Below are 13,877 nucleotides of genomic sequence, written 5' to 3'. Positions count from 1 at the left end.
TCATCCCAGTAAAAATGCAAGGTAAAATAACAACCTAAACATATATTACTGCTTAGCATAAGACAACCTAAAACATAACAGCACTCTCTAGCAGCTCTGCCTTCTCAGCTTTTAAAAGAGCCTCTAAAAATGCAATAAAGTATTTCAGATGGAAGACAGATTAAAAATAACTGCAGCACATACACTCCAGTCATATAGTATATCTCAACAGGGATATTGCCATTTTTTTTGGGTATCTTCCTCTGGATGACTGGCATTTTCATTAGAAGGTCCAGAAATACCCATGATTTCCTCCCCTCTGAAATTCCCGCAGCTCTAGAGAAACTGTGGTTAAAGTTTAGAGGTGACAATACCTCCTTTTCAACCTGCATTTCCCTTCACAATTACATTTTTCCCTTGGACCTAAGGAGAGGGCATGCATTTTTCGAGCACTCCCACTAATTTCTCCACGGACTCAGCCAGCAGCACGGGGCGCTCCGGGACACCGCGGCCACTCCTTGGGGCTCACAGACAGAGAGGCAGGTCTGCTGATGAATGTGTCTGCCTAATGCAGGTTTATAAATCTCCTATCCTTCCACGTGGCCTGGCCTGGCTCGTCTGAGCAAATACTCGGGCCAAAGACTGTTATCAGCTGCAAGCATACAGTGAGCAGGGAAGAAAGGGGAAAACTCGACGCTGCCAGAGGGACTCGAACCAGGGGAAGGTGCTGGCAAAGGGAGGGAGAAACTGGGTCCTGAAGCAGATGCTCCCAGTCCTGGTCTGCCTGAATATTTGCTAATGTGCTCCTTTCCTTCCCACTGCAAGAAAATAAAAAACTTTCCCACACAGCGGGTGACACAGCAGAACCAGGACGAGTGGAGGGTCTGATTCTGCATCCCTTTACTGAAAAATCACAAGCTGGTGTTTTGCTCGTGATGCAGCCTTAATGCAAAGACCAAAATCTGTCCCTCAGTGCTCTGGAAATGCAAATATCTTGGCAAGATCATTGCCAGAGCTTGTTGCTGCTGCTGTAATGCAGAGCTGCAAGGACTTTAATGTCTATCTCAAACGTTGAACTTCTCTGGACGGATTGAATTGTGCCAAAAGGGACATGTCACTTCTCATTGCAATGAATCAAAGGCTTCTTCTTATGCAGCGTGTTGCTAAAATCCACTCTCATATCTACATCACCCCTGAAAATTTCTTCTTCCATTAATTACACTGACATCCTAGGGAGGACTCCAGCTCATAAGATTTTAGCCAGTTAACAAGTCTGTCTAGGCTCCTTCTGCAGTCAGTGGAGAAATACCAAATGCCACTCAAAAAGCCAGCAAGGCCCAGCAAATAAATAAATAAATAATCAAATCCTTTGTGCTCCAGCCCAAAATCTTCTCACCATACTCGTGCTTCCAAATCCTCCCTAAATTGTCAATCTACAAAGTATTTTTGTTTCATTTTCTTCTTCAATAATAATACAAAATTCTTCACCAGGTTATTTTTGTGACTAGTCTTTGTCATTTGCTAATTATAAGCCATTCAGCATAACTCTTTGCTCTCCAAAAGTGATATGTGAGCTGAGTTAAATATTTATGATTTGTGACTGTCGTGAGGTATGAACAAATATCTATCCATTGTGAGGGTTTGCATGGATAGTGCCAAAGCAGGTAATATTGAAAAGACCCAGTGGCAGGTAAGCCTGTTTACACTACACCAAACTCTAGGAAAGGCCTCTCTTCTCTATTTGCCATTTCTTTAAATTTTCAACAATTAAACCTTGCTAGGCTCCCTCTGGAATATGACCTCAAAGGCCAAGATAAATCCAGTTCATTTAGACGTATGTTTGGAAATACTTTCCTAGCATTTTCCATACTTATCACTATTACTATGAAACTAATATCTGATCTGATGTATGTGATTTGTAATATTTATTTTGTAAACCAATATTCCCCTGGGCTGGAGTGGGAAAGGATGGGACTAACTACCCTGGGCTGTAGAGATGTAGCATAGCTACTTGCTTCTAGGGCATCTGAACATTTATTTTTAATTTTTGGAAAAAAAAAAAAAAACACACTACCAGCACAATGAATGACGAATATAAAACAGTGAATTTAGAGCTTGTGTTCCTCTGTATTCAGTCCCTGCTTGTACAGGTATGGTTTGTGGAATTTGATTCTCTATGATGCTAGACTAATTCATGATATGCCTTTATCCCCAGTTTGGACTTCTTGCTAATAATGATATTATTACAAAGTAATAAAAAGACACAAACATTTCATTTTGCTGCTGCTCAGGCTGCTATTTGGAGCTGAAGATATTTCCTATTTTGCTGACTCCTGTAATAAAGAGAGGTGAAAGCACGGGAAAATCACTGGAGAGGCAGTAGTTTGGGAAGCAAGGTCAGTGCAGGTTTAAGCAGTTCATGTTCTGGCTTTTTAAAGACTCCTGATCAAACTTCAGTAATGCACAAGCCTCAGTTTTTGAACATATTTTCACTTGATTCTTCTGTAGACAACCATGTGTGTCACAAAGCCATTGATCCTGGGTATTCTTTACTTGGCAAATTCCTGAGATTGCTTCCTCAACAGTGAAGTTAATTAGGACTGAGTTATCAGTAGATGTGGTGACCTTGAAGTGTCTCTAAGCACAAAAGCGAGGAATAAGGAAAAGCAGAGTGTACTGTGTAATCATAGCTCTTCCTGGTGCTAACATTTTACCCTACGACAGTCACATAACTGGTACTTTTAGAGGAAAAAGTAGATAGGATACTTCTGAGACTAATTCTTAAATTTCTTTGCAGTAAAGGATAAATATGACATATTCAATGCATATCCTATGAATACAACATTATCCAGTCCTTAAAAAAATAATACTAATTGGACCTGGGTTCTGAGATCTGGTGCAGACTAGTGCCAAGTTTTAATATTAAGTCTTGTTCCCAGGGCTCTTTGGCTTCTTGCACTCTTCCTTGGGATGTTTGTCAGCTACTTTGCAATAAACGTTGATAACAGGGCCGTGCACAGCCTAGTCTCATCCCATGTTTGTGGTGCCGTCCCATTTGTAGATGAGATTTGTCTTGGGAATGAGGTCAAGGGGAGTGCGTAGGCTGCATGTGCCATCTGAGTGCAGAGAGGCTCAGTTTTCAGCATGATGTGGCATGGAGAGACCCATAGAGCCTGAGAAGCTTGTTTCTTGATGCTCATGGGTGAGAGGAGTTGGCAGAGCATTGGATGTGTCAGCTACAACTCCACATCTCTTTCCCCTCTGGGAATGCAGACTAAGTGTGCCAAGTGCTTCCAGCACAGCCCAGGGCAGGAAACACTCTCTGATCTCCCACCTTCTGCTTCTGTGGACAATGAGATGAAAGCCAGTGACCTCCTGAGAAGGAAGGAGAGGGCCAGGGCAGGCTTAGTGACAGAGGGCATCACTTCCTCTGGAAGAGAAACCCAGGCTGAGAGGTACTGACAAAGAAACACCCACCCAAAATTACCCCGAGCACCAAGCTCCTTGTCATGGCCTGATGCTCCCAGCTGTACACTGGAAAGCTGCTCACATTCACTCTTACAAATGGCTTCTAAAAACAAAACAGGTAAAGAGAAGGAAAAATATCTTGCAAATATCCTATCAGTATAGGTTTTTTGTATAATTTGGTAGGTTATCCTATATGGAGTAATTGTGTGGTGCAAGAAATATATCATACAAAAACTCCCTTAAATCTCACAAATGATATAAGGATATTTATGATGTGCCTCTGTTCTAAGGTAAAATGCCTGCGGGAAGTGAGTGTTTAGGTAAAAACCTTGCAAGAGAAAAATCCTTCTGGGAGAAAGATGTCGCTTCTCCACAGCAAACAGCTTAGAGCCAGCTGTTTTTCAGTGAAATGTTTCTGTCGGTTACCTGAAGAGCGAGCTTTGCAAACTGTGATTCCTTTTTGGCTTCTTGGGGATTTAACAGGGGAAATTTTCAGGGACTTTGAGTGATCTGGGAGAAAGCACTGTTGAGATATTTGCTCTGCAGCTCCCATACTGCTGAAAATGGGTCACCGAGATGAATGTTAATACGTTTCCCCTTTGGGAGTCTGGACCTATAGCTGCCCTACTAAGGAAACTGCGTCACCAGAGTGATGCAGTAAAATGCGGGTACGTGAAGAGACGGCCGTACCATTGGGTAATGCAAAAACTGCAGTGCCATCTAATCACCACACCAAGACAAACAACAGTGACAATTCATTTTACATTTCAGACAGTAATTTGGCAAGCCTAATGTCTTGTTTATTTGTCATCCTCTCCAGCCTAAGCCTTGCTAGGGTTGGCGCTAATCAATACACGCATTATGGTACAAGACCTTCACAAATAGAAGTGCTCTGGATGTTTGAGAAATTATCAAACAAAATCAGTATCAGCCTGTCCTTCTCCTTTCTTTTATATGTGTTCACACCCACTTCTCCTATATGTCTTCTTTCTGAGACATCTGTTGAAGGAAGAAAAAAAAATTTAATTCAGAAGCATTCTGAAGAAAAAAAAAATAGAAAGAAAAAAAAAAAGCAGCAAAATAAAATTGAAGCATATCCAGGATGCTTTGGCAAAGGTCCCAAACTCTCATTCCACTTCTAGCTGACGATAGGATGCCACTTTTTTGAAATGATTAATCAGTGGCAAAAGAGCCCTTGCCACCTAACCAGCAGCTCTGTCCGGGCTGTCTGCAGCCTATCTGTTGGAGTTTGCTCAGCCTATGAATCTCATCCTTCCCCCTCTGCCAAAGTTTTATGGCTCCTGTTTGCAAATCTCATAGGTCTTGCTTCTTCCTCCAAGCATACGATGCTGTCCTGAACCCAGTGGCCTGGGCCTATGCAGTGAGATCTCACTGCTCCTCCAAACTAGTAAATAATAGATTAGTTTTAATTACGAGCTCCTGCTGATGCAACAACAGCATGAAAAGTCTGTAGACCCCAAAGGAAAAATTTCCTCCTGATCCCGAAAGCCAGTCATCAGTCATTTGCAAAGCCTCGTAAAGGTCCAGCTGGCCAGGAGCTGCAGCAAAGAGCAGCGGAGGCGAAGAGGTCCACGTCCCAGCATGGTAGCTGTGTTACTGCAGAGAGTGGGGGAAGCACGAGCCAACGGCACAAGGCCACAGGAGAAGAGGACGCATGTTTTTCCCACCCCACCCTGACTCTGAAACCTGCCTCTGAGTAACTCTGAGCAGGTGCAGAAAGCCCCATTGTCAAATACGGCAAATCTACAAAACCATGTGTGGAGTTTAAAAGCAAGGACTCTCCCACCTTTCCTCTCTGCTTTAAATGAGTTATAAGCATGAATGGTCACTGACTGTCAAATTTGCTGCATTTTGCTCTTCATCATCTCAGAATAAAAATATATAAGTCCAGTGCAAGAATGAATGCATCCAGCCCTTAGATTTATCAATTATTTTTCTAGTTACTATCTCGGCGCAGTTACTGTTAGCAGCTGAGCGACAGGCCAAAGCTTTCTCTGTCCATAAAAGTCTGAACTGTAATCCGTAATAGCTATTGTATTTCTTCTTCCACTTCATTGCAAATACGACGAACGGGACTGGCACATTGTGCCACTGCAGGGTCCTGCATGCATGTGAAGCGCGGCTCACCGCGGGTTTGTTACCCCTCTCAGCTGATCACGGCGAATTGCTTACACCGAACCGTGCTGAGCACCTTGGTATCACTTTTGGCCTCATTTATGCAGCCACTGTTTTGGGAAGGTAAATATTTAGCATTCATCCTGTGAAGAAAATGCCCTACTTATATCATAGGACAAGAAGGAGAACTTTGTGCAGGCTTGTTTTTAGGCACAGGTTGGAGCAGAAGGTACAGTCCTTTGAGTAGGTCACGTTAACACAGCCGAGGCATGTTTTCAGTCGGGCTCTTGTAAACCATTACTATGTTTAAACTCGAGGAACAGAAGGGGGGAAAAGAGAAAGTCAGTGATCTAACTGTGTGGCTCACCCGAAAGGGGGACAAAGTGAGGTTTTGTTTCCTGCTGTGACGGTTACATTCCATTTCTGTTTGGCAGCTACCTCTAAACCGAGAAAGGAAATTCTGAAGGTGCTTTTGGATTTTCACAATAAAATTTCTAATGAAGAAAACTTTAAAAAAAAGAAAAACAACTAAAATGTTTCTGTTTATATGTCTCATATTTTTTGTCAAATAATTCAGTTTTCCAAATGTTCTTTTCAAGCTAAATGCCTTTGACAGTAAAAGCTTCATTTTTTCACTGAAAAGCTTGAAAATATTTGTCCAAGTGGATGTTTCATTCTGTTTCAATAATTTATAACTTTAAAAATCTCTATGACAAGTTGCAGACTTTTTACAAAAAATTGACAGTGCGCCCCAGAAAAGAAAAAAAGAAGCCCTCATCACATAAGAAGATTGTGCAATATGTATTGCCACAATATAGGATAAATTAAGTTAATGAGAAAATAATGTTTTAAATTGATCTTCTACATATTTCTGACAAGAAATTCAAATTGTGCAGACCTTTTCCTTCCATTAATATGTGTGAAAACACAGAGTGAAATCGAACCTCATTAAAAACAATAGGTGCTTAATTGGTGCCAGTACTGGAGTCCTGGTTTTAACCAGAAACTACACTAGGCACTAAGAGTATGTCTATTAAGCCCAAATTTCGCAGATAATTCAAAACACCAGCAGAGAAAATAAATGAATAAATAAATCTTTCTTATTCACCATACATCACAACATCCAATACTCCAGTTGCATTTCAGGGCAATTGACATATTTTGTACTTCTTGTTCCATTCCATTTTTCCTTATTAATTTCTTCTAAATGTAGAAAAATGAGCAGTATTTTCAAAGTGGTCAGTCTAAGAGCTCCCTTTGTGGAAAAAAAAAAAAAGATAGATTTTCTGACCTTTTCAAAACACTTCAAAACCCCTCCCTCACCCCCCTCCCCCCATTCCATTTTCAAGCCACGTACTTTTAAATATGTGACAAATTTCCTTACAATGCTTTTTGATGAAACACAGCCTTTCTGACTCCCAAACATTTCGCTGGAACTTTTCCAAGCAGCTCCATCCTCTGTAGCTGGCAGGGTTTGTGCAGATGATGGTCCCTCTTCCAGTGAGCAGACATGCCTGAATTAGGCCTTGCATTAGCCTATTTGTGAACTTTCTGAAAAGTTCATCACCCCAATCATTTTTTCTTGAGTTTGTTCTTCATCTCCTTTCCATTTTTAATACACCGTGGACTGAATCAGAGTACCAAGAAGCTGAACAACCTGAGCAGGCAGAGCACAGGGAATGCAGCTTCCTTCCCTCCCTCCCTCCCTTTCCTTCCTTCCTTCCCTCCCTTCCTTCCTTCCTTCCTTCCTTCCTTCCTCCTTCCTTCCTTCCTTCCTTCCTTCCTTCCTTCCTTCCTTCCTTCCTTCCTTCCTTCCTTCCTTCATCTCTTTTCTTTCTTTCTCTCTTGTTTTCAAGCAGTAAAACATGTGGCAGAAACAAAGCAGCATTTGCTTCATTCACAAAGTAGCAAATGACCCCGGTTCTCGGTGAATTATGATGAAACTATTTATTCCACCTGGCTCTTCCTCCAGAAGAGTTGGCTCTATCTCTCAGATTATAATAAGGATTTATTTTTAAATCCTTTGTTTATTCTTACCCTACAGGACACAGCCACAATCTCACCCAGTTTCACGTTCAGCGTGCAGGGTAGTAACATGAAAAGACTTCCAGGACTCTAAAACTAAACTGCTTTTTTATTAACCAAATTATTTACCAAGATGCTTCAATGAGATTTACATTCTGCCCGCGTTCCTACAGCCTCCTGCAAGCCCTTCCTCTGCCATCTGTGCTTCTCCCTCCATGCTCCGTGCGGGCTGCTCCATCTTGTCATTTAGCAACTGTTGTTGTCTCTTTTGTGCCAGCTTTTGTTACCTTGTTGGGGCAGGGGTTGGTAACAAATTGCTGACCCTCAAGCAGTGGTTTTCAACCTTTTCTCCAGGAATACCTGCTCCGGAGTGCTTTGGGAAGAGCAGTTACGGGAAGGCGGTGTGTGAACATGTTTCCACACAATCTGTGCAAGCACGGTTTTTAAAAGGACCCGCATCCCCGCTAGGAGCTTCGACCATTCGACAGGGTAGGAAAAAGGCAGAAACTCGCTGCTGGGGAAACAAGACTTTTCCAGGTCTTCACCCTACTGAAGGCTCTCCATGCAGGTCTTCACTGCAGTCAGAGGTGTCTCTGCAGTGGACATGGATGTGCCAGTTTGAGTCAATAACCTCACCAGCGCTCAGATCGTGACAGCTCCCAGAATTTACATAGCCCAAAGGGGACCCAGCTTCCATCCTGTGACTGCAAAGGAAGCATTTTCTCTTCTGTGCTCTCTTTCTCTTTTAATTCAAGGGGGAAGATGTGTTTTGGCACAAGTATCCCCAGGGCCGCCATTTATCATGGATAACGTGAGACATTACAGAATATTTGATCAAAATCCTTGTTACAGAAAAGCACATGTAACACGACTTTTCCTGGATCATACCACTTAGATGTTTTTCCAGTTGCCCAACAAGCCTCCACTGCTAGACGTCTGGAAAAATGACTGGTGTGCACATAGTGATATTTCATGTACTTGCAGTATACCCAAACCTAAATTCATTTGCCTGCTGAATATACATGGAGCCACAAAATCACTTGGACAGCATGTCTCCTACATCTTATTCAATACACATATCAATTTATCTTTCTGGGACTATAATCAATTTCAGCACTTAAAATCTGGCAACCCTATGTTACTCATTGCCTAAATGTAATGTCGAGAATGTACCTTCAGTTTCTGGCTCATGGATCTTGCCAAGAAAACGGACTGTTGGGTTACCACGGCAGGGTTGTGCCAGCCATAAGAAATGGACAGATCGCAGTGCTGAGTGGGCTGTTAAAAAGCCAAGTGTCTCCTTTAGTACTTGTTCTTTATACTCCTGTCTTGCTCTCATCCACATACATGTGGGTGTTCATTTTGCAGGTAAGCTCAGGCTTCATCTCAGGCTTCCTTCTGTCCCCAGGAACAGAACATCGAAGTACACACATACAATGTACAAAGTACATCACCCTCGTGATATAAATCCCCAGCTCTGCTGGAATTATTCATAGAATATCCTGAGTTGGAAGAGACCCACAAGGATCATCAAGTCCTTAGTACTAATCGAGTACTTAGTAGTAATCCCATTCTGCCTACCAGGTTTATTTCTACAAGCAAGTGCTACAGGCTCCCGGTTTAGCATTACAGCTGCAATAATGCCTCCTTCTCAGGTGACAATTTCCTTCTGGTGACAGCTTTCCCCTTCCCCCTGTTGACAGGGCTTCTGCTGAGGAATCAACTCATCCTAGCTGTGGCCAGCACATGGTTTTAAATCCCTTTAAATGAGACATCTTGCTGTCCCATCCCAGCACCCTTGGTTCACTCCACCTGCTCACAGGATGAGGCCCCACTAACTGTTGTGGTGAAGAAGCGCTGATGAGAGGTTCTCTTTGCAGGGGTGATTACATGATTACAGTCTCCTTATAAGCCTGGGAAGTCCCAACCTTCTTAACCTTCCTATTTCCAGGAGCCTTTCCTTCCTATTTCCAGCCTCTGCAAAGCTTCACAGCTTTCCTTTAGACAATGTCCACATTCAACTTTGGATGCTTCAATAGGCCCTTCCCAGTTCCCTCCCTTCAGCTACGTGCACAGGGTTAGCTAAGTTAGGACCAAATTATGTTTTCTTACATTAGAAACATTTCATTTTAATTTATTTTCTTTCCACTGTAAAACACAGTTGCAAACCATAGATCAGTAGAAAGATCATAGTCAGGCTGGCCATTCCTTAACACAAGGATTGCATTCCTGTCATTTAAATCCCTCTTCTCCTTGCTGCATGCACTCAGAAAATATTCTCTTTACTTTTCTAGATGGGTCTATGATCCCTGTTTCTTTTTACTGTGGTACATGTTAATTGAGAAAATTGCAATTTTGTGATATAGCAGCTGATATCTGATAACAGAATAAAGGTTATCTCTACTTGCACAGGTATGGTAAGTGAAAAGAAATTAGCAGAGGTGCAAAATCTGGGCCTTATCTTACAGTAGGATAATAGGGAGAGAATTGGGGATTCCACACTCAGCAGCTAATACCTAAATACATAACCTACAATCATCATGATATCTTATCTTTCTCAGATGTTGTTTGGGAAACAAAGACACACATGTATTTTGCTAGAGGAGCTGTTCTGACTCTTAACATGCTAAAAACCCTTGAGATACATTCCCTAAGATGTAGAAGCAAAAAGGCAAAAGCAGAGGGGTACTTTCTATCACAAATATGGTTAGTTTGTGGGGAGGAAAGGACCTGTGAGATTTAAAATCAAGAGGGATTTACAAAAGTAGATACCAGCTGCTCTGGTGTTATGAACAATTTAGGGTAAAGCCTTGCTTTATTATTATTTTAACCATATCCAAGACTATGAGAAGCTGGTCTATGCTTAGAGTATTTTTATGTCACAAATCAGGAGTTTTTATGTCTTGAGTGGATTTAAGAGGCTCGATTTTTCCCTCTAATCTGGCATGTGTTATATTTTCTTTTTCATGATTCTGGTTGGAAATGATTCATTGCTTGGGACCACTATCATCATCTCTCATTGAAACATTGCATGTCCTTCAATGTCTACTTATCAAACTGTTTTTACCTTTCTTGTTGGAGACCTTTCCACTCATTCATTGGAGACATGTGCAGGGATTCATTTCCCTTCCAAAATCAGACTCTGACAATCATGGAGATACAAAATAAAACTGCCACCTGTATTGGCAATGTCTTGTCATTATTTAACTTTTTAGTCACAGAGATAATTTATTGTATGTGTAAGATGTACATGATTTTCAAAAATATCCCCAGGTGAGGAAAATGCACAGGAATGAGATAGCCTGTTTTGCTGGTTTTCTAGTTCCAGCTTCTAAATGTTCTCTGGAGTCTGCAGAGTCCTGGATTCAAATATTCCAACCAGGCCAAACTAGTTTGCCAGGGAACTAACTGTATGCTGAAATCTTTTGACAATTTCTGTTTTCACCAGCTGATTTATGAAGATTAGATGGACATTAGTACACTCTCGTGGTTTGGATGTCTGCAAGGACTGGCTGTGGTGCTCAAGCCCCTCTAGTGTAGCAGCCCCATGTACAGAGTCAGATCCCACATGGCTTGGTTTCCAATTGCAATAGCCATGTCCTCCTTTTCCACCAACCTTTGCATGGTTAGATATACCAAGTATTACATGCATGAAATTCAGTGAACATAATCTGGCATTCATCTTTGCCCCTAAATACAAATTACCTCCTGCAATACAATGTCCAGAGTATAAAACTAACCCCAAAAGAAGAATAAAGATATATAGCAAAGGCTGAAAATTCTTCCAGGCCCCCTGTATTTTGTAAGGTCTTTTCAAATCATGTTGACCTTTCCTTTTTCCCATCCTTCTTCCAACTTGTCCAAAAAGGTCATGGCAGGATGGAGAATTCAACAATCTGAATGAGGCTAATTTCATCTGTAAATTAAATGAAAATCTATTTTGGTGATCTGATTTCATCACACTGTTTGTGTAGAATTCAGATTCAATACAAATCATATCCACATCTGGTGCAATCCCAGTCCACTAAAGCTGATGGCCCACAGGGATTCCATTAAAAAGAAGACAAGCAATCCATTTAGAGTTGCATTCTGGTACAGAAAGTCAAGCTAATTGGAGAAAATGGATGGGTGAAATGGAAAAGAGGGTTGTAGGCAAACACTTATCTCCAAACAAGCAATGTTTGGGCCTATTTATTGATTGGGATTGTCAATGGCCTAGATATCTCACAAATAAGTTTAGAAGAGTAATGTAAAGCAAGAGGATTGCTAGCAAGAGCCATCTGCAGGCAAAGGGAAAATGTAATGGAAGTGTTGATTAGTGTATCTGTTAGTATATTAAACCCACACTTAGGTACGTAAGACAGGAAAGGAATCTGAATGTGAACCTCCAGCCCCTAGAGCTCAACCACTGCAAATGCGGGTCAGCGCTGGAACTGCTTCTGGTAGCTGTGCAGTGTACCTCAGAAATATGGGGTGCTTTGTACCGCAGAAGTCTCATGTTGTACTAGTGGACTCCTCCTTGCCCGAGTTATTTGTATATTTTTGAGCCCCAAAGCTTCCATATGAGAAAGTTTATGGGAGGCTGGTTATTCAAAATGTTACCTTAAGCCCTTCTTCACACACCTTAAGCCCATTTTCCCCAACTCCACCAAAAAAAAAAAAAAACAACTCATAAGTCCCTGGAGCCAGAAAACAGGACTTCTGCCAATATGACAGAGGTGAAGTTCAGGCCTGTAAATTCATTCACCGGAAAACAAACTGCCTGGTGTCCTTGCCATCTTACATGAAGGAACCTAATGGTTAAAGATCTCACCAAAGAAATGAGAGATCTGATAAAACATCCTTGTAAGCCATGAGAAGTCAGTTTTTCATTCTCTTCCCCACACTCAGGAGACAGTCACTGAGCTTTGGATGGAGTGGAAGGCCTTCTGTAATTGCTGGCTGTGTAGATAGAGCAGGATGCTGCCTCTTAAACGGAGTTTCTGTTCCTATCCCTCCTTTGCTTACAGATTTCACATTAAATTATTACTGGATACAACTCAGAAGTGTTGAAGGAGGAAGGATCTGGGTGTTCCTGTTCCTAGATCTATAGCTCCAGCATTGCACTTGCTGCTGTTTGGATTCTCAATCTACTTTCTTGCCCACGAATTTTGCTTTCTTTTCTGCACTGTGGCACCACTTCAGCACATGAAATTTGAGCCATTCTGCTTCATTTCTTCTTCTTAAAGACCCTGAGCCAAGCTGCTCGGGCTGGAGCCATCTGGGCAATGCACTGAAGCAGATTTGCGGTAGCTGGAGAATTTTCCAAGTGTACACAGGAGTCCGAGGTGAATATAAGATGCTTTTTTTTTCTTTTTAAAGGCTTTTATTTATTTATTTATTTTCCTGCATGCTAAAAAAAAAAATCAATCTAAACTGTGTTTCTGGAAATTGTGACCCCTGATCTGGTCTCAGTCATGATTGATTTATAAGGGTCTTACTTGAAGGAACCTCTGTACAGGGACAGAGATATATGTCCTCTACCACGGCCGTTATCACTTTACAGGAACAGTTATTGCAAAGTTTTGATGTTGCCTTGTGTCTCCTGGTATAGAGCAAGAGGGGAAGCAAGAAACCAAAAGAAACCAATAGAAAGTGCCTATCCCAAAAACAGATGATGGGGTATGGATTTACCCCTCCATAGGCAAGAGGTTTTATTTGTGTTTGCTCCTCTCCACACCTGTTATTTTCAGCGTAAGTTTTTGGTTTAAAGACAGCAGATTCCAGGTTAGTCTTTCAACCTGCAAAATGTAATAATAAGAGCTGATCAGCAGAGGCTCTTGAGGAATTTGGACTTTACAAAATGAGACCACTTCAGCTGTGAGGAACAATGCCTCATTTCTCAAGTGAAAGTTTGTGTCCTAAAATTTTCCTTTGCAATTGGCTGTAGAGAAGTGAGTCTAGGCAAGCTTTTCTTGCAGCATTTCCCTATTGGCCAGAAGGACTCTCTGGGACTAATGGAGCTGGACATACTGAAGACTGCTCTTGTGGCTGCTCGTCTTGTACACAGAAAGCACCCAAAGCATAACTGGCTGAGCAGTGGCCATCACCTCCTGTATGGCCCCACTGGCACCATGTGCATTTTACTTCCAGTTTGAGGCCAGAACCATAGGTGCTAAATGGCATCCTTCCCCCTGCCAGGGTCTGCTCAGGCATTAAAGGATGAGGGCTTAAAGGGAATGGCCACATGACTTCTTGAGGTCCCTTCCTATTTTCTATTATTCCCTCAA

At 41.8% G+C, this 13,877-nt stretch overlaps 1 protein-coding gene across 4 annotated transcripts in view; it reads right to left on the bottom strand.

The window, feature by feature from the left end:
- Positions 1 to 13,877, bottom strand: part of LOC310900771 (uncharacterized protein) — a 332,787-nt gene that overhangs the window by 10,694 nt on the left and 308,216 nt on the right. For 2 of the 4 annotated variants that reach the window (XR_014585373.1, XR_014585375.1), the window contains one exon: positions 7,401 to 13,388. Coding sequence is in view for 1 of the 4 variants with exons in the window: in XM_083839210.1 (XP_083695336.1) it covers positions 13,328 to 13,388 (61 nt within the window). In the remaining 3 variants the exon portion in view is untranslated. Of the gene's footprint in view, positions 1 to 7,400; positions 13,389 to 13,877 lie in introns of those variants that run through there. The other 2 variants (XR_014585372.1, XM_083839210.1) reach the window with 2 other exon arrangements.

Source organism: Anser anser, assembly GCF_964211835.1.
Source record: "Anser anser genome assembly, chromosome: 5".
Classification (NCBI taxonomy): Eukaryota; Metazoa; Chordata; class Aves; order Anseriformes; family Anatidae; genus Anser; species Anser anser.
This window is presented reverse-complemented; position numbering and strand designations above follow the sequence as displayed.